This window comes from Mus caroli, chromosome 19, assembly GCF_900094665.2.
Source record: "Mus caroli chromosome 19, CAROLI_EIJ_v1.1, whole genome shotgun sequence".
Taxonomy (NCBI): domain Eukaryota; kingdom Metazoa; phylum Chordata; class Mammalia; order Rodentia; family Muridae; genus Mus; species Mus caroli.
In genome coordinates, this window is record NC_034588.1 from 30,365,660 (window position 1) to 30,386,022 (window position 20,363).

Sequence of the window (20,363 nt, forward strand, 5' to 3'; positions counted from 1 at the left end):
CTCTCTCTCTCTCTCTCTCTCTCTCTCTCTCTCTCGGGTTTCTCGGTACAGCCCTGGATGCCCTTGAACTTAGAAACCTGCCTGCCTCTGCCTCCCAAGTGCTGGGATTAAAGGAGTTTTCAGAGATAGATTCAGTATCCCTGATGAACTAAGATTCCTGCTTTTTTTCAACAAATGTTAAGATTCAAAACTCACCACACACTCCTCCAAATTCGTATTTACTTTTATTTCCTAAAATTCCCACTACAAAGCCTTTTCTGCCAAAAAATTTATTTTCAGTCCCTAGGTTTAAAAGGCATCTCTATTTCTAAATTCTTTGGATAAGCACTGGTTCTCTCCAGAGCAGTCATTCTCTTCACCATTGAATGCCCTCCAAGTTTCAATCCTTAACACTTTTCTATGTGTTAAGCCATTAAATAGGGACTTCTGGCCCTGGTGTGTATGATCCAGAGGAGAACCATAGAAATATATGAGTGGGGAACACTCAATAAGCAAACTATTTTTATGTTTTTTTTTTTTTAAATTCTACCTAGGTAGACATTACAGCTAAGGTACACATTGCATAGTGTATTAAGCCATCACTAAATCACAGTAAGTTATGTGTTAAAAGTATCATACAAAGAGAAAGCCAGGATAACACATAATGCAGGAAAATAGACTTGATAGTAGGGAGATTTCCTGGATGAGATAGTTTTTGGACTGAGTTTTGGTGATAAATAAGAACCTAAACTAAGGTAGAAGGGATAAATAAGTCAATTTTCTTCAATGTCTCACAACTGTTACTAAATTATGACATATTAACAGTAATATCATTTGAAATGCAAGTGAATAAAATGATTAATTAAAAAATAATATAGTAGGAAAAAATCTTTTTCTTCCAGACAGTTTAAGTCACCTTAGCTGGGTATGATGTTACATGTCAGGTTTTGTAGCCTCCACTTAGGAGGTTGTAGGAAACGGACTGCTTGAGTTTATGCATCTTGACCAGCCTGGACAACACAGTGACTGTCTCACAAAAGTAAAATAAAATAAAATAACTTAAACAAGATTTAACCCTATTATCCTTAAGGCTATTAATCTTGAGACAAAAAGAAATCAGGAGCTCACATTTGAGGTTTAAGAAGTCACTTAGAATAAGAGGCAAACCAACTCCTCACAATGAGTTCTGGAAATGACCAATCAGAGTTGGTTTTATTGCTCTGAGTATTACTGGCCAGTCAAGACAAGAAGATCCAAAGGGGTGTGAAAGCTCAGGCTTCCAAGGGATACTGTGTTTGTGGAGGGATGCACTATTCTCCAAACCCTACAAGTGGGAAAGGGGACAATGATTTAGAACAACTCCAGATGGAGTCACTAAGCCTTCATTTCTGACTTGGTACTTGTTGAACTTTAAAGCCCCCGGGAGCTTTGTAGTGCTGCCTAGGCTAGAAGATAGAGCTGTCTGCAAAAACTGAAAAGGTCATGTGAATTTGAGCTCTGCCCCTTGAATCAAGTAGACAAATCACACATTGTCTACCAATCGACTATCAATAAGCAAAGCAAGGGATGAACAACAGTGGAGTTAAAGCCATGCCCTTACAACAAACTTAGCAAGGAGTAAAGAGATGTTCATAGAGGTATTGAAGAAGTATTTCCATTAAGAAAATACCACTAAATCATCACAAGCAGGTTTTACTAAAGTTTAAACCTAAACACAACTGAATCCTAAAAAACAGAGTGGCACTTTCCAGTTAAAATAACGAGAAAGTGAAGCAAGTCACCAATATGTGAGCAAGCAGCCCTTGCTAGAAAGATATGTTGTATAAACATGACGAGTTTGGAGGGCAATGTTGGATAAATTTAAGCCATCTCCTACCCATACTCATAGAGTTTAGGCTCTAAAGCTGAGTTACAATCACCAGGTGACTATAAAGAAAACAACAAAGAGAACAGAAAAGGTCAAATAAATGGAACAGAACAGACATTCAGAGGAAACATGTGCAGATGAGACCTAATATATAGCCAGCAAGGAATCTTGACCCAGAGGAATGAATCCTATATTAAATGAATGGTGCTAATGTAGTTGACAGTCATTCTCAGGAGAAACAAAGTCACCTGTTTTATGCCCTACATAAACCCATATTCTAGGTGGGATAAATATTTAAACATAAAGCATAAAAGTTACATTATTGGAACTAAGGATATTTGTTTGAGTTCATAGTGGGGGAGTGACTTGTCATCATAAAGTCAGAAAGTTTACCATATATTAAAGAAAGAACATACCTGAGTAAATAAAAACCTCAAGAAATTATTATGACAATTGGCATAAACAAAAGTGGAAGACAAATGACAGTCTCCTAAACATTTGTAATAACACAGGACAAACATCAGTACCCTTGTGTACAAAATGGTCTCAGAGAACAGAGCCAGAGAAACAAAGTAGAAGAGATGTCCTCGTTATTCACAGAGGAAGAAATCTAGTGACCAAATAACATGTCTATGAAAAAAGGCTGAATTTTACTTTATGTAATGGACAATACAAATTAAAGCCAAAGTTGTCTATGTTTTTATTCCTTTTGCAGAAATTTAAAAAGTGATATGAAATCAAATATATTCAGTGCTGATACACGTACAGAAAAACATGTTACCCAACATTTAGAAGGCTAGCTACAAAGATGGCTAAGCCTATTAAGACAGATACGTTGACCTACAAATTACACTCAGGGCATATTTATCACACAATATAGTATTAAAATGATGAGGACATAAGCATATGTAGACAAGTATGATTATTGATACACAGCTTTTCGTAGGGAAGGGGCTGGTAACCACATGAATGCCTCTCAATAAACAACAGAGGCAAAAAATAGGAGTGGAAATTTCAAACTCTGGAAAAGTTTATGTAGCTGGTAGTGATGTATCTGAAGGAATGTTGAATGATAGTCTACTCTCAGAGTGGTGCTAGAGCTAATGACTAGTGTCATGATCATGAGACATGAGATTTTAGCAAGAGAGCAACACATTCAGTGAGAAGGGAAGGAAAGACACTTCAATCCACTTGAATAATAAAACATTTCAACAGACAGAATATAGAAATTATAAAAAAATGTTTACCCAATGACCACATGTGCAACTCACAATGTAAAGATAAGAACTGTGAAAAAGAGCATAGAACTCTGCCCCAATGAGACATCTCCAGAGTAGCAGCTTGCAGTGAGAGTTAACTGGATACAGAACCAAGGGTTCAAAGAATAAAGTCAAATAGGACGAGAATAAACTCATGAATTTAAAAGATAATAAAAACAGTTAATAAAAGGGAAATTCAGTACAGAATATGATAGAGGAATTAAGAAAGAAACATACCCAAAAAATAAAATGGATATCTTGAAAGTGAAAAATCTCAGTTAAATAAAAATGTTCAGTAAGAAATATAACTGATAGAATAGATCAGGTAGAAAGGTTAGTATTAAGTTTGAAGAACAGACAATAAAGATAAAATTAAAGGAAAGTACCAACAGGACATGCAACATCTGAGACAGCATGGAATGACTGTGGTGATTTGAATGGAACTGCCCCATAGGCTCACAGTTTGAATGCTTGATTCCTAGTTGGTGGGACTATTAGGAAGGACTGGGTGGTATGCCCCTGTTGAAGGAAGTGTGCAATGGGAGCAGGCTTTGGTGTTTCAGAAGACTCACATTATTCTCAGGATGCTTTCCCTCTACTTCCTACTTGCAGATCAAGATGGGTGCTCTCAGTTGTTCCTGGCAGTATGCCTTTGCTCTGTCATCATGAATCCTAACATTCTGAAACTCTAACCCAATTAAGTTGCTTTGGTCATGAAGGTTTGTCATGTCAGCAATTAAAAAAAAAAGTAACTAATGCAAAAGTTGGTATGAGAGTGTGGCCTATTGCTGTGACAGACTTGATGATATGGTTTGCTGGTTTGTTTGTTGGGATGCAGATGTCTGTGATTTTGGATTAGAAAAGCAGTTTAGTTCTATAAGCAGGATGCAATGGGCCATCCTAGTAGTAACTTGGAAGACAGTAGTGCTTAAAGCAATGTGGACTATGGAGGCCCAGCCAAAGAGGTTTCAGAAAGGATCCATATCAGCAACTGGGAGAGAGAACATTTGTGTGGTATCTTGGCCCAAACTGTGGCTGCTTTCTGTCCTTCTCCTACAAATTTGTCTGAAGCTAACCTGAAATGTACTGAACTGATTCTTCGGTGGAAAAATATTTAAAGAGAGCCCAATATTGGCTCTGAGGTGTGCTTAACAGCACTTGTACTCACGTGGGTATAAGAAAGACAAGATGTCCAGTTTGAAGTGAAAAATGAACACCAGGAAATTTAATATTGGAGCCAAGGCTGGAACTAAAAGGGATGAGATTAAGGAGAGGCCTGGCACTCACTGAAATAAAGGGAGAGGTGTTCACAGGACTAGACCTCACCCAGAGAAGCTTCCAATCTGCAAAAGGAAAAGGCCCGTGGGGTTTCTGCTCTTAAAATGCAACAGCAATTCAAATCTACCCCAAATGTGATCCAAGAGAGGACAGGGTTCACACCAAGTTGGTAGCTAAACTTGGCAGTGCCATCCACCTGGTGCTAGCCAAAGGATTCACTAGTTAAGGGGTGGTAGACACTTCCTCTACAGTTCCACAGAGCCACAGAGGTCAAGTGTGTATCAGGGTCGTGTCCACGTGAAGGCCCTGTGAGGCTATTGTGTGAAGTTTTGAAAGAGAGACTTGGATTGCATTGGAGACACTAAGGTGCCAAAGCTATGGGATATCTGCCAAGAAGGGCTACACACAGAGTGTGGACCCAACCGGAGAGAGATGTATATGACAGGCAGCAAAGCTGAACAGCAGAGTCATATAAGCTACTTGACATTATACATGGAGCTAAAGAAATTAGAGTTTGCCCTGTTGTGTTTTTGTTTTCTGGATCATTTCTGTTTATTGTCTTTAAAAAAAATTAATTTATTTACATGTCAAGTGTTAGCCCCTTACGAGTTTTTCCCCCTCCCAGAAACTCCTATCCCATACCCCTCCCCCTGCTTCTATGAGGGTGTTTCTCCAACCAACCAACCATTGCCACCTCCTCATCCTAAGTTCCCCTAAACTAGGGCATCTATTAAGCCTCATAGGACCAAGGACCTCTCCTCCCATTGATGCCTGACAAGGCCATCCTCTACTACATAAGCAGCTGGAGCTATGTGTTCTCCTTGGTTTGTGGCTTAGTCCCAGGGAGCTCTGGGGGCTGGTTGGTTGATATTGTTGTTCTTCCTATGGATCTGCAAACCCCTTGAGCTCCTTCAGTCCCTTCTCTAACTCCTCCATTGGGGACCCTGCACTCAGTGCAATGGTTGGCTTCAAGCATCCTACTCTGTATTTGTCAGGCTCTGGCAGGGCCTTTCAGGAGACAGCTGTATCAGGCTCCTGTCAGCCAGCATTTCTTAGCATCCACAATAGTGTCAGAGTTTGGCTACTGTAGCTGGGATGGATCCCCAGGTGGGACAGTTTCTGAATGGCCTTTCCTTCACTCTATGCACTGCACTTTGTCTCCATATTTGCTCCCATGAGTGAGTATTTTGCTATTTTGCTCCCCTTCCTTTTTTTTTTTATTAACTTTATTAGATATTTTCTTTATTTACATTTCAAATGTTATCTCCTTTCCTAGTTTTCCCTCTGAAAATGCCCTATCCCCTCCCCACTTCCTGCTTCCCAACCTACCCACTCCCATTCCTGGTCCTGGCATTCCCCTATATTAGGGCATAGAACCTTCACAGGACTGAGGGCCTCCCCTCCCATTGTTGACCTACTAGGCCATCCTCTGCTACATATATAGCTAGAGCCACAAGTTCCACCATGTGTTTTCTTTGATTGGTGGTATAGTTCCAAAGAGCTCTGGGGGTACTGGTTAGTTTATATTGATGTTCCTCCTATGGAGCTTCAGTTCCCTTCAGCTCCCTGGGTATTTCTCTAGCTCCTTCATTGGGGACCTTGTGCTCTGTCCAATGGATGACTGTGAGCATCCACTTCTGTATTTGCTAGGCACTGGCAGAGCCTTGCAGGAGTCAACTATATCAGGCTCCTGTCAGCAGGCTCTTGTTGGCATCTGCCTAATGACTGGGTTTGGTGGTTGTTTATGGGGTGGATCCCCAAGTAGGGCAGTCTCTGGATGGTCGTTCATTCAGGTTCTCCTCCAAACTTTGTCTCTGTAACTTCTCCCTTGGTAATTTTGTTCCCTATTCTAAGAAGGGGTACAGCAATGGACAGGTAGATCAATGGAATGGAATTGAAGACCCAGAAATGAACCCACACACCTATGGTCATTTGATCTTTGACAAGGGAGCTAAAACTATCCAGTGGAAAAAAAGACAGCATTTTCAAAAAATGGTGCTGGCACAACTGGCAGTTATAATGTAGAAGAATGCGAATTGAGAGAGCTAGCCTACCATGAGTGCCTACAAGACTGTCAGCGTAGGCAAGGGCAGCACTGCTGTCGTGTTTTGATCTTACTTTGGTCCAGTATTTCTTCACAATGTCTTGTTTCATCTCTTTTGCAATGCTGATGTATAGTATTTGCCATTATATGATGGAAGTATGTGATATAATTTTTCTTTGTATAGTAGATTACAATAAAGAGATTGTTTTGAGTTTTAGAAGAGACTTTGAACCTGGACTCTAAAATAGTGTTGAGACTGAAAGACTATTGGAGTTTTGAAGTTGGACTAAATGCACTTTGCATTAGGATTTGGTCATAGCTTATGGGGCCAGGGAGTGGACTAAAGTCATTTGAGTGAAAATGATCCCTTCATAAGCTCATGTTTAAATTCTTGATCCCTAGTTAGTGGAACTGTTTGAAAAGGATTAGGAGGCATGCTCTTATTGAAGGAAGTTTGTCATAGGGGAGAGCTTTGATATTTCAAAACATATTTCATGCCATATTAGGTCTTCTTTCCTCCCTTCCATCCCTCCTCTTTTCCCCTCCCTCCCTCTCTCTCCCTCCCTCCCTCCCTTCCCTCCTGGCTCTTATCTGCAGATTAAGATGTGAATTCTCAGCTGTTCCTATCACCATGCTTCTGCTCTGTTATCATGGACCCTAATATTATGAAACTGTAAGCCCAATTAAAGCTTTCTTTTATAAGTTGTCTACATCATGGTGTATTGTCATAGCAATAGAAAAGTAGCTAAGACAAAGACCAAATTTCAAATATTTAAATGGATACAGAAGGAGAAGCTAAATGTCTAGAAAACATAATAAAAATTACTGTAGCAAACTCCCCTTATCTAGAGAATGAAATATCCACTTAGAAATATGCCATTTGGAACATAAGCAACAAAAGTCCAAAAATGAACTCTCTCTCTCTCTCTCTCTCTCTCTCTCTCTCTCTCTCTCTCTATATATATATATATATATATATATATATATATACACATATATATTATATATATGTATATATATATATAGATATATATATATAATTATATATATGTATATATATACATATATATAATTTTAATTAAAATAAATTATTAATTATTTTCTTTGAGAACCATCAGAACAACAGCAGATCTAAAAGCAGAAGAAGGACACGGAATGATATATTTTTAAAGTCTATAAGACAGTAATTTCCAACCCAGATTACTACATATCACTTAACAATAACTCTGAAAGTTAATGACCTCAAGTTTCCAATTAAAAATTACATATTAGTAGACTGAATTAAAACACAGGACCTACATGCTTATTGCCTGCAAGAAACTATACCTTATGGAAAGAGGATGAAAATTGGCATTCCAATCAAACAGGACTTATTTAAAAAGCGAGTATTGCTATATTGATATTCAGCAAATTATATTCTAAATCAGTTTCACATTGATTATAGAAAGTTCATCATAAGGATATAACAACTCTAAATATATACACACTGGACATTAACACACCTATTGGGACATCCAATTTCATAAACAACGACTCACCCCCAAAACCCATCTGGATTCAATGGGACAAATTAACATCATTACAGCTGGAGTGATGTTTTCCGTACTCCATTGCCATTGGCTTTGTGGCCACACAAGGTTGGGGGTTCACAAATTACATTCCCTAAGAATGGAGTTGATAGTAATGCCTAGGTTTGCATTGGGGATGGAAATAATTTTGGCAAAAGTAGCAAAGCTATAGAGAAGTAAGCTATAAAATCCTAATCATATGGTCCCTGAGGCTTCCTGATTCTCCCAGTGGGGAGAAGGAATAAATATAATTAATAATTTTCAGAAGAAAAAAGTACTTATGTTTTATAAAACACAAAATAGAAAAGAAGATAATTAAATATAATTCACGCTACACTGAAACGATAGCCAACAAATTCAGGTAAAATATGGTATTATGTTGATTCTACAGCCTAGACATGGTTTAGACAGAGACAGAAAATGAGAAGGACAGTCATCCAGCTACTCAGAGTTAATAAATACTCTGTTGGCCTGGCAGCACACCTTAACCTCTGTACAAACTTTCCACATTTGGTTGCTTAGTAAATGCATTCTCATGGGTCTGGGTTAATATCTTGTGGTGAGTGCTTTATAACACAGTCATAGTGTTTTTCCACATTCTATGCATTTTCTAGTCTAATCTGGGGAATTGCAATATATATCTGTGCCAGTAGATGGCAATATATGACTTTGAAAGTAGATATCTCCTACTCTCTTAATATACCCAATAAAAATTAGGTATCCAATTTTCCCATCCGCCAATGAAGACAGATGACAGTTACCAACTAGAAAAGATATCTGCACTTAAACCACATTCCTAAGTTACCTATTTTTATAATAGAGTCTGGAAAAATACAGGAAATCCAATTCTATATACATATTCTAGCCATTGCACATTTTATTTTAAAAACCAAAAAGCAAAGATAGCTAGCTAGTGTCAATAACTCTATACCAATTGCTACACATAAATGCTGTTTCAAAAGAAAAAAATGAGAGACTTGGATATTAATGACTTTTCAATAGTTTGTGAAAAAATCGAATAACACACATATGTACATGCTAAAGTTGGTGGTGGTGATGTGTGTGTGTGTGTGTGTGTGTGTGTGTGTGTGTATAAGCCAGTACCTTACTATGTACCCCACTCAGGCAGGCCTCAGATTTGTAGTGCTCTTGACCTAGCTGAGATGAAAGGGATTCCATGATGTGTGGTTTTAAAGCAGTCCTAAGAAAAACTAAAATAGACACCACTAGTGATTGTCCTTACTCATTATTTTATTCCAACTCCTGCATCTACATACAGTACTTTATGTGAGTTTGGCTCTCATGAAATTGCCAGTATTTGACCATTTTGCCTGATTAGATCACAATTCTGTATATGCCAACTTAAGTAGCCACTTTTTTATTGTTGCTGAGGCAAAATACACCATAAAAACAGCATAATGAAGGAGGGTTTATTGGCTTACACTGAGGTCACAGTCTATCACATAGCTTGAATCAGGAGAGCTCAGAGTCATCCTGAGTTGGCTCCAGGCAAAGCACTCCATGCTGGTTTCCTGACCCTTCTTCTGAATACACCTGTGTGGCCTGGGAAATATTGAATTTGCACAGCCATTTACCATCTTGGTTCTATGAAAATGGAGACTCACAGCTGGAAGAGTAGCACCACAGGGACAGGCTCCAACCTCAGAGAGAACACTTCTGAGGAGACCCACTTGTCTTTTCTCAGGTAGATACAGTAATTAAAAACTGACCACTCAGCTAGATGCATCAACAGTTCCCAGGTTCACAATGAATTTCTACCTTAGTCAATAAAATCTTTATAATGCTTTAATAGTTTCTTTGCATATGAAAAGAGAATATAAAAACAATATTGGATTTGTTTATACAGATAGGACATTCTGTTTATCTATAGCTCACCGTATTCCTCCTTAAAATATGTTAATTTTAGTAAGAAAAAATATTTACCTTTTCTTTATTCGAACAAAGAAATTTCCTTATCATTTTTCTTTTATAAATTTAGCTCTTTTAACATGATTTTTAGCTCTGTGAGGATAATTTATGCTCTATGACACTCACCTACTCATCCATAAGGCTAAGTAACTTCATCCAATAACAGTAAACACTTAGTAGTAACCCAGAGAAGGAGACAGGAAATGAAGCAATCCAGTAGGAAGCCATGAGGAATGAATGACTTTTTTCAGGATGGCCACAAAGACACTGCTCTTTTGGGCCACACTACTGCACATCAGAAACAACACTGACCATTTTAAAAACCAAGAAACTCATTCAATTTTAATTAGTTACAAACCATTCTCTGAGCTTCATGAGACAGACTAACTTCAGAAAGTAGGCCACAACCAGTTTTAAAACATAACATCTGTACAGTTGAGAATAGATCTTCCACTCAAAGAGAAAAGCCAGTCAGTGTCCCTTCATCCTGCCCTGAGTAGGGTAACAGCAAAGCTACTCACAGTTCACAATGTCACCTTGAAGTTTCAGAATCTGAGGAGCTGGCATGGTGAGGATGACAAGGTCAAACTGCTCAGCAGAGCCTGTGTCCGTGGAGACTTCCCACTTGTTATCTTTCAGGTGGATCTGAGTCACACAGTGCTTGAGGAAGACTTCTGCACCTGCTCCAAAGGCAAAAGAAGGCTCCTGTTGTCAGGATTTTCCATGAGAATAAGGAAGAAATGAAATGTCAACCCGAACCCATCCAAGTGAACAAAGGCTCCTCAACCTTAGCTTCTGTACTAGCATCCCCCTCTAATTCTAATCTAATCTAATCTAATCTTCCCAATTCAGTAGTAATTCTTCCATCTACCACTTGTACTCTTGGGCCGTCAATAAATGTTTTTATAAAGGAAACAATTATAAAATACTGCTATAATTACTAATCTCAAGACTATGATTTGTATTATGTCATAGCTTCCTTTCTTAAAAAATTTATTAGTTCTCTCTAAATCAACTGAGCAAAGCTCATATGAACTCATTGAGAATGAGGCAGTATGCACAGGACCTACACAGGTCTGTACCAGGTCATTGATGTGTGTGTGTGTGTGTATGTATATATATACATACACACCCACCTACACACACACACACACACACACATATAAAATCTTTTGGCTTAGTGTAATTTATAAAACTCCCGAGTGTCTGAATCTGAATATATTATATTAGAAAATAATCTATTTTCAATAAAAGGGGAAATATGTATTAGCTCTCTGTTCTGGCTGGTTTTGTGTGTCAACTCGACACAAGCTGAAATTATCACAGAGAAAGGAGCCTTCCTTGAGGAAATGCCTCCATGAGATCCAGCTGTGTGGCATTTTCTCAGTTGAGGATCAAGTTGAGAGGATCCACTGTGGGTGGTGCCATCCCTGGGCTTGTAGTCCTGGGTTGTGGGTTCTTTAAGAAGGCGTGTGCCACCACCGCCCGGCTACACTGATTGTTAAGTTGGTAGTATCTTTAGTAACCTAGGACCCAAACCTCTGAGCATGTTTTGAAGAATTACCTACATGACATTAATTGAGGCAGGGTGACTATACTCAATGTAGGTGGCACCATTTCCTAGGCTAGGATTCCAAACTGCATAAAAAGGAAATTCTGCTGAGCATCAGAATTCATTGTCTGCTTCCTGACTGCAGATGCAGCATGACCAGTTACACAGGCTCCTGCTGCCAGGATTCCCCACCATGATGGACTGTACTTCTGAACAGCCAAAATAAGCCCATTCTCTCTTAAGTTGCCTTGCCAGGGCATCCTTACACAGCAATAGGTAAAGTAACAACAACAGAATATAAAATACAAGTTACAGTGCTCGAAACAACTTGATTTTGGCCATTATTTGGTTAAGAGAATAAATCATATACCAGAAACTCGAAGAAATTCCACTTGGATTATTAATTCTTAGTATACTAAAATCTCAAATTTCAGGTTTTGTGAAGACTTTTAGAAACAAATCTGGGGCTGGAAAGATGGCTCAGTATGAGGACAGGAGTTTGAAACCCCTGAATCCATGTAAACGCAGGGAAGGGAATAATGTCCTGTCTAAAATTCCAGTCCTCAGAAGGCACAGACAGGAAATCCTAGGGAAAAGCTGGCCAGGAAACCAGGAAATCAGAAATTAGCTATATCGCAGTCCATGAACTCTCTGGCCCAATCAGTGTGTACTGAGTAGCTGAGGAAGACTTCTGGTGTCAGCTTCAAGACTGCACATGCTAACATGTGCACCCTCTACATATACCCACACACATGCAAACATGCATACGTACAGAGATGTGTACCATACTCTTATACACCAGGAAAAAGGATTTCTGTCCAGTCTTGGACATGTGAAAAGATGACAACACAATGAAAGCACAGGGAAGTCAGTATCCATCCTCACGGAGACATTTCACCTTCCCAGTTGCTAAAACTCCAGCATAAGTCCAGCTTCCCTGTGCAGTTCCAATTCTGCAGAAGCCCAGCTCAATCTGATTCTCCCTGCCTATGATGTCCTTCAGCATCACTATCTTTGACCCTCATTTGACATCAATCCAAAATATCTGGATGCCTTGCTGAGTCTTAGCTACCCACTAGTATTTTCCTATCTCCATGCCAGGCATCGAATTCCACATACCTCATGTCTTTCATTGTCCCTTGAAGAATGCTTCACTACAGTAAGCAACTAAATGTTGTAAGTCAAATGTGAAGTTAGAGGGCACTTGGTACCAACTGGGTCAAGGGTCAATCTCTGCTTGAAGCAGTTAGCATCATTCCTTTCAAACAGGACGACAAGGGGTATATTCCATAGCCCCATAAAATGAAAACTCCAGAGCCTTGTAATTTATCAGCCAGATTTATGATAGTAAATCTTCAACCCCCAAAATGCCCACACAGAGAACTCAAAACTCAACTGATATTGATACAAGCTGCACACCTAGATTGGACAAATGTGCCCTATGTTATTTAATCATCTAACAAATCCCCAGTTACTTATGGCTCCTGGGACCACATGGTTCTGGTTCATCATCCTCTCCTACAGGTTCCATCTCGTCTCTCCAGTCTTTGTCTTGTCTCTCTGTCTCTCTGTACCCTCTCTAAAACTTTCAGCTTTGCCTTCTTTTCCACTGTCCAATCACAGGCTCTAGCCTTATCTGACTAAGATTTTACCTGACCTCACCTGTACACAGGCACCCCTTTTGAGGGGACAGAAAAAACAGACAGCAGTCCACAACACCTCTGCTTTGGGAAGGCACAGATAATGTTCAATTTTATTCTTTACCAACCATTTATTTGACCCCAACAGAACATCACTGCTGAGCTTCTGAGTTATCTGGAATGTTTTGTTCTGCTTACCTTCTGTATTCTATGGTATAATCTAGACCACAATTAAAGCAACTAATTCTACTTTGATTACATTTTTCCTATAAATAATCCTTCGAAATGAGAATTGTTGCTGGTTTCTCTCTGTCACTGTCTCTCCTTCCCTCCTGACACCCCCACTCTGTGTGTGTGTGTGTGTGTGTGTGTGTGTGTGTGTGTGTGTGTGTTTGTAAAGGGGATTAAAATCAACTAGCCCATAAATCTCTGCCTGCCTCAGCTAAAGTTCTTGGACATCCGTTCTGATGGTCTCAAGGTTTTCTGTAAGTTGAGCATCAGAAGTTTTGTAGGTGTAGACTGCAGAGTGAACTTTTAATTTCTCAGATGTGCTTAGCTGTGTCTACTTGATGGCTCCAGTTCCTGTTCTCTTGAACTCTAATCACTTGGCTCCTGCTCTAATTCACACTTGTTCACTTTTAAAGTATACGTGAAATGTCATTTTTCTCTGAGGTATTTTCCCTGACAAATCTTTTCAGCTCACCTCTTTGAAATCTGTGCCACATTAGGCATTTTTTGCCAAATATCTGTTCATGACACTCACACCCTTCTTAGCATTTACTGTATGAATTTTTATTAAAGGTAAAGTTTAATGTCTTTCTACCCAACCACTACACTGTACATTAACAGGCAGGAATTATGTCTTTACTTTCTAGTTTCTCAAGGTGATCCTTTTCCTATTCAATTAAGAGAGGATAAGACTACACCACGAAGTAGTTCAATCCAAGTCTAGGTTATCAAACTAATGTGTTTAATTAGGGTAATTATAAGAGGATGGGAAACATACAGGTAGCCACACCAACCACTTAAACATCCTCAGGGATGTTTCATAATGTCTTTACCCTCAGTCCCACGAGGAACTGTTACTGCGAACAGCCTTGTGAGTGTCTTGGGCAAGTAATCTTATCTTGCTAACATTTTGAAAGACGAATCATCCAAGTCATGTCCAGAAGACAGAATTCTGCAACATTCTGTGCATGCTATTTAATGAGAATTTTTAATTTTACACACAGCTATATAGATAGAAGACTAACAGGGATTAGACATTTTATAAAGGTAAATGTGTTTCTATTATATTGTTATTACAGTTCATTCCCAGCTTCCCTCCAGTGTGTGTGTGCGTGTGTGTGTGTATGTGTGTGTGTATGTACAGACATACCTATCTGTGTTTAAGCATGTGGAGGCCAGAAAGAGGAGTTTATCAGATGTTCTTTACCCAATGTTTGGAGGAAAGTTTTCACTAAATGTGAAGCTGGCCATTTCAGCTAGACTGATTGTCAAACTACTGAGATCTCCCTGCCTCTGCCTGGGGTACAGGCACTTGCTGCCACACCCACCCTTTATGTGGGCTCTGGGGATTTAAATGTAGGTCATCTTGCTTTCACAGCAAGCCTCTTACCCACTAAGCCATGTCCCTATCCAGTTTCCTCCATTTTAAGGAGGAAAATGGAAGCAATTTTTTCTTGTATCATTTCCCACAGACTGTATTTCGTAAGCAGCACCTGGAAATGTTTTGATGAGACCTGAAGACATAGGAAAGAAATTTAAATGTACTGATTAAAGTGTGTAGAGATTGAAGGAAAGACCATCCAGAGACTGCCCCACCTGGGGATCCATCCCACGTACAGTCACCAAACCCAGATACTATTGTGGATGCCAACAAGTGCTTGCTGACAGGAGTCTGATATAGCTGTCTCCTGAGAGGCCCTGCCAGAGCCTGACAAATGCAGAGGCAGATGTTTGCAGCCAACCATTGCACTGAGTGCAGGGTCCCCAATGGAGGAGTTAGAGAAGGGACTGAAGGAGTTCAAGGGGTTTGCAGCCCCATAGGAAGAACAATATCAGCCAACCAGACCCCCCCAGAGCTCCCAGGGACTAAGCCACCAACCAAGGAGTACATATGGAGGGACCCATGGCTCCAGATGCATATGTAGCAGAGGGTGGCCTTGTTGGACAACAATGGAAGGAGAGGCCCTTGGTCCTAAGAAGGCTCAATGCCCTAGTGTAGTGGAATGCCAGGACAGGGAAGCAGGAGTGGGTTGGTTGGTGAGCAGGGGGAGGGGGAGTGGGGTAGGGGGTTTTCAGAGGGAAAGGGAATAACATTTGAAATGTAAATAAAGAAAACGTCAAAGAACAAAAGAACAAAAAAAGAAACAAAAAAGGAAAATTCATCTATAGTTTGTATGTTACTTTCCAGCATCCTTTGAAAGAATATTGTACGGGATAAATACGTCATAATTAGTCAGCAGGGAGAAGTGTGAGAGAGAACTACACAGGCTTACTTTCCTCATATCAGTTTTAGAAAAAAGTAAACACATGAACAGGAAAGAGAATGGTAAATGTAAATATTACTGTGCAAAAGCAGTTAGATAGTTGTTTCTGCAGAAGAAACAAACTATTTTTTAAAAAGAAGCCTTATCTCAAGAAAGGAAACAAACAAAGCAAAACAGTTAGTAAATGATAGCTACAGTCCTTTTGTTACTCTGAATTATCTCACACTAGTAAGTAACAATGACAAATGAGAAAACAACACAAAATAAAACAAGACAGAACAGTAGAAAGTCAGAGCTGTGAGGTTTTTTTCAGTGTTTTAACTTGGAAATTTGAGGTGCAGACACAGAAGATTAACTATGTTGACTTTCCCATTGCTTTCACTATGGGTATAAACAAAATATACCTCTGATTATGAAGTAATTAAGTGCTTTAAACAATAAAAATGGTCAAATATAAACAACAGCAACAACAAAAAGCAAAAACAAAATGCCTCCATAAAAACAAGCTATAGGGCATATTCTTAATTATTGATTGATGGGTGGAGAGCCCAGCCCATTGCAGGTGGTATGATATCCATGTGAGGAACATAGTCATTCCCTACCAATGAGTTGATCTTTAAGAGAAGCACAGTCTATTGGATTCGATCCATCCTACTGTTATGCCAAGGTAAGGGATAGAAAAGTGCTTTTGTATACTCAGAAACACAGACATCTTCCCAATCCTCAAAATAGAAATGTACACAAGAAACTTGAATAAATGATTATACACACATACTATACTATTATGGATATCATTAAAGAAAAGAAAGCAAATTAAATTTATTGACATAAAACATGCCAAAGATATGAAACAAAAAGATACTGAATAGTTTCTATAATAATCCCCTTTGCTCATATTTTAAGGAAATGACTATAAACAAATTAATAGTAATTAGTGACAGAGCTTTATTTTCATGCACAGGAAAACCAAAATTTGTAAAAGTGCACACACCCAAAACTGAGATCAGGATTATTTGGAGGAAGGAAAGGCTGACTGAGAGTTTAACTATTTTCATAATCTATACGATACTAGCATTTAACCCACAACTTTTATCCTAAGAGACAGAGAAAATCCATTCCCCACCTGATTTTTTCAAGTAGTACTTGATAACTGAAGAAAATCCTTGAGGTGCCACAAAGTTGCAATCTCCTTCATTCCCCTTCATTCCTTCAATGGGGGATGTCAGAGGCTTCAAAATTCCTTCAGCTAACAGTTCCTCATAAAAACTGAAATAATCATTAAATGTAAATGTATAGTTCGATTAGCTCTGCAACTGTCTTGCTTTATCTAACCATTTGACATTAAAAATCAAATCACACTATAAATCTTCATATGATTAAACCAGTGGATATGATTTTAAACAAAACTTGATGAACAGAAATGCTTCAAGAATATGTAAATCTGCTGATGTTTGCCAACTCCTACTTCTCTGTATAAACAAGAAAAGTACATAGAAAAGTATTATATGCCTCATTTTAAAATGTGCTTAGAAACTGCCCCACCTGGGGATCCATCCCATAAACAACCACCAAACCCAGACACTATTGCAGATGCCAACAAGAGCTTGCTGAAAGGAGCCTGATATAGCTGTCTCCTGAGAGGCTCTGCCAGTGCCTGACTAATACAGAAGTGGAACACAAGGTCCCCAATGAAGGAGCTAGAGAAAGTACCCAAGGAGCTGAAGGGGTTTGCAGTCCTGTAGGAAGAACAACAATGTGAACTAACCAATAACTCCAAAGCTAACTGGGACTAAACCACCAAAGAAAACACACGGAGGGACTCGTGGCTCTAGCTGCATATATAGCAGAGGATGGCCTAGTCGCTCATCAATGGGTGGAAAGGCCCTTGGTCCTGTAAAGGTTCTATGCCCTAGTATAGGGGAATGCCTGGGCCAGGAACCAGGAGTGGGTGATTTGGGGAGCAGGGGAATTGGGGGAGGATAGCAGACTTTTGGAGGGGAAACTAGGAAAGGGGATAACATTTGAAATGTAAATAAAGAAAATACTTAATAAAAAATAAAGAAAATACTGACTTTCATTACTATATGCCATCTTCCACACCAGCAACTAACTACATGTTATTGGGCTCCCTTTTTCTTGTTCCATATACAATCTCATACAACCTTCATAAGGACAATACGAACATGTCATTGTCATAAGAGGCAAAGTTTAAAATGTTTTAGAATGGATGATCTGTATCATTTTACACCATATATGTATCTACTAAAACTTGTGGTGACTAACTTACTTTTGGTGCTCTTTGACATAATGAGGAGAGCAGGTGATGTACTGAGCTCCCAAGTCAGCTGTGCATCGGGGATTATGAGGACTGCTGGCAGTAATCATTCTTCCCCCTTAAAATAATTCATAAGCAACTGTCAGTCATAAATGTACTTCTTGAAATTGTACAACTCACCCTAGCTTGGTTGCTTTATTGTCTTTGTCCAAATACATTAAACTCATTAAGGTAAGCTAAAGACTTTATATCGCCCATTATCTTGGTTATTTGGTCCTGTTTTTTGTTTGTTTGTTTTGTTTTGTTTTTTGGTTTTGTTTTGAATTTGAGGAAATAACTCATGAAACTCATGAATAATACAGCATTGCTTTACAATGTCATTAGTACATATTGTGTTAATCTGAACAAATGAACGAATTAATGGATGACTAAAACTAAATGGATGGAACGCCACAATGAGTAAAAAAAACGTTCTTCAGTCAGGATGTACAAGAAGGCCTCTTATTCTAGACGTCTGGGAAGCCTTGGTCGAGGTGGATTTGGGGATCTGCATCCTGGAGAAAGCTTCAATGGTACAGAGCAGCCTAGCCCACAGGGCTCTGGTGGGCGGATGCTTGTCAGGCACAGCCTCCCAGGGCAGGGCTCTGGGTCCAGTCCTCTCTGCACCAGAAGCGGCCTCCAGGCGGCAGCAGCCTCCAGTCACGTGAGAGCTCTCACACGGAGAGCGCTCAGCAGCGGTCGGCTGGGGAGAAGCCACCACTGACTGGGCTTTTCTCTCAGAGCGACTGGGTGGCCTGCCTACTTCACCGAGGAGAGGCCTCTCACGCTCTGGTTGTCCTAACAACTCACCTATATCCCCAGCCTTGTCCCACAGGGCGAGGTACAGGGGGGCGGTTATTTCCTTCCTCAGCAGCGCGGCACACAGACTTCCGGTTAGCCCGGCGCCCACGACCAGTACCCGGGACATGGCGGCGGGCCTTCAGCTAGGCCGCTGACAGAGGCGCGGAGCCTCGCCGTCCCACTCTACCACTGTGTCCCCGCGTGGGTCAGGCAGGGCGGTGCCCTGCGCGGGACGTCTGCTCCTGAGAGCGCGGAGAACCCCGCGGGGGTGACTGAGGCCCCGGCGACGTTCTGCCCCGGCCTCCACCGGGCAGCTTGGCTACCCAGTGAGCCCCAATCCCATCGTCCCCTGGAGGATAAATCAGGAAGTCACCGCCTGTTGGCCTCTTGAGGATGACTGAAGTGAGGGAGAGGAGACAGCAGCAAAGCCACAGCTGGATTTCTTCTGGGGTTTTATAGGCCACTTTAGGTGACAGGGGGGGTTGAAATCAGAGAGACATTTTTGTCGTTGTTATTACCGCCTAGGAGAGTACAAATTATGTGTCCTTCCTGACATTGGCTCCTCAGTGACTGCAAAATGTGGAAAATAATACCTCCTTTCCAAAGTTGTGAAGAATACAGGTACTTGGTTCACCAGAAAATTTTGTCTCACTTACCATGTCCACAAATACTAACTTCTGTGTCAAAATGGGATCACTGTGAACGAAGGAATAATCTGTGAAGTGGAATCTGCCATGACCATTTACCTGTCATCAACTTTGTCCTAAGAAGTTAAAAAAAAAAAGCAATGAAAAATAGGAACCATTAAAAATAATTATCTGAAAAGTGTTGTGGTCCTTGACAATAGTAACCAATAACATTTAAAAGTCAAATTTTGCTTAATCTGTCCTGGTGACAAAAATTCTGATCATAAAATTTTTGTTTGATCAGTTTTTATTTATCTGATAAAAGAACTTGAAGAAAATATGGGTAAACATAGATACCCTAAGATTAGATGTAAGCGTAGCAGTAAAAGAACAGGAAAAGCATTGAATCCATAATCATTCAAAGCATTTTTTAGACAGTTGTTCAATTTTCATGAGTATGTGGGCTTTCTGTTGCTTTTCTTATTAAAGTCCAGTTATAGTCCCTGGTGATCTGATAGAATGAAGGGGATTAATACAATCTCCTTGTATATTTTTTTTAACTCTTATTTTTTATTAGGTATTTTCTTCATTTACATTTCCAGTGCTATCCCAAAAGTCCCCCATACCGCCCCCCCCCACTCCCACTTCTTGACCCTGGCCATCCCCTGTACTGAGGCATATAAAGATTGCACGACCAATGGGCCTCTCTTTACTCTGATAGCCCACTAGGCCATCTTCTGATACATATGCAGCTAGAGTCAAGAGCTCCAGGGTACTGGTTAGTTCATAATGTTCCACCTACAGGGTTGCAGATCCTTTAAGCTGCTTGGGTACTTTCTCTAGCTTCTCCATTGGAGGTCCTGTGATCAATCAATAGCTGACTGTGAGTATCCACTTATGTGTTTGCTAGGCCCCTGCATAGTCTCACAAGAGACAGCTATATCAGGGTCCTTTCAGCAAAATCTTGCTAGTGTATGCAATGGTGTCAGTGTTTGGAGGCTGATTATGGGATAG

The 20,363-nt window shown here is 39.9% G+C and overlaps 1 protein-coding gene across 1 annotated transcript in view; it reads right to left on the bottom strand.

Annotated features, from left to right (window-relative positions):
* Rnls (renalase, FAD dependent amine oxidase) overlaps positions 1 to 19,074 on the bottom strand; it is a 247,279-nt gene extending 228,205 nt beyond the window's left edge. The window contains exons 1-4 of the mRNA XM_021151942.2: positions 18,733 to 19,074; positions 17,896 to 18,001; positions 16,732 to 16,874; positions 10,446 to 10,604 (exon numbers count right to left, since the gene is read on the bottom strand). Coding sequence (XP_021007601.1) covers positions 10,446 to 10,604; positions 16,732 to 16,874; positions 17,896 to 18,001; positions 18,733 to 18,850 — 526 coding nt within the window. The 5' untranslated portion in view covers positions 18,851 to 19,074. The remainder of the gene's footprint in view (positions 1 to 10,445; positions 10,605 to 16,731; positions 16,875 to 17,895; positions 18,002 to 18,732) is intronic.
* Positions 19,075 to 20,363: the final 1,289 nt, after the last annotated feature.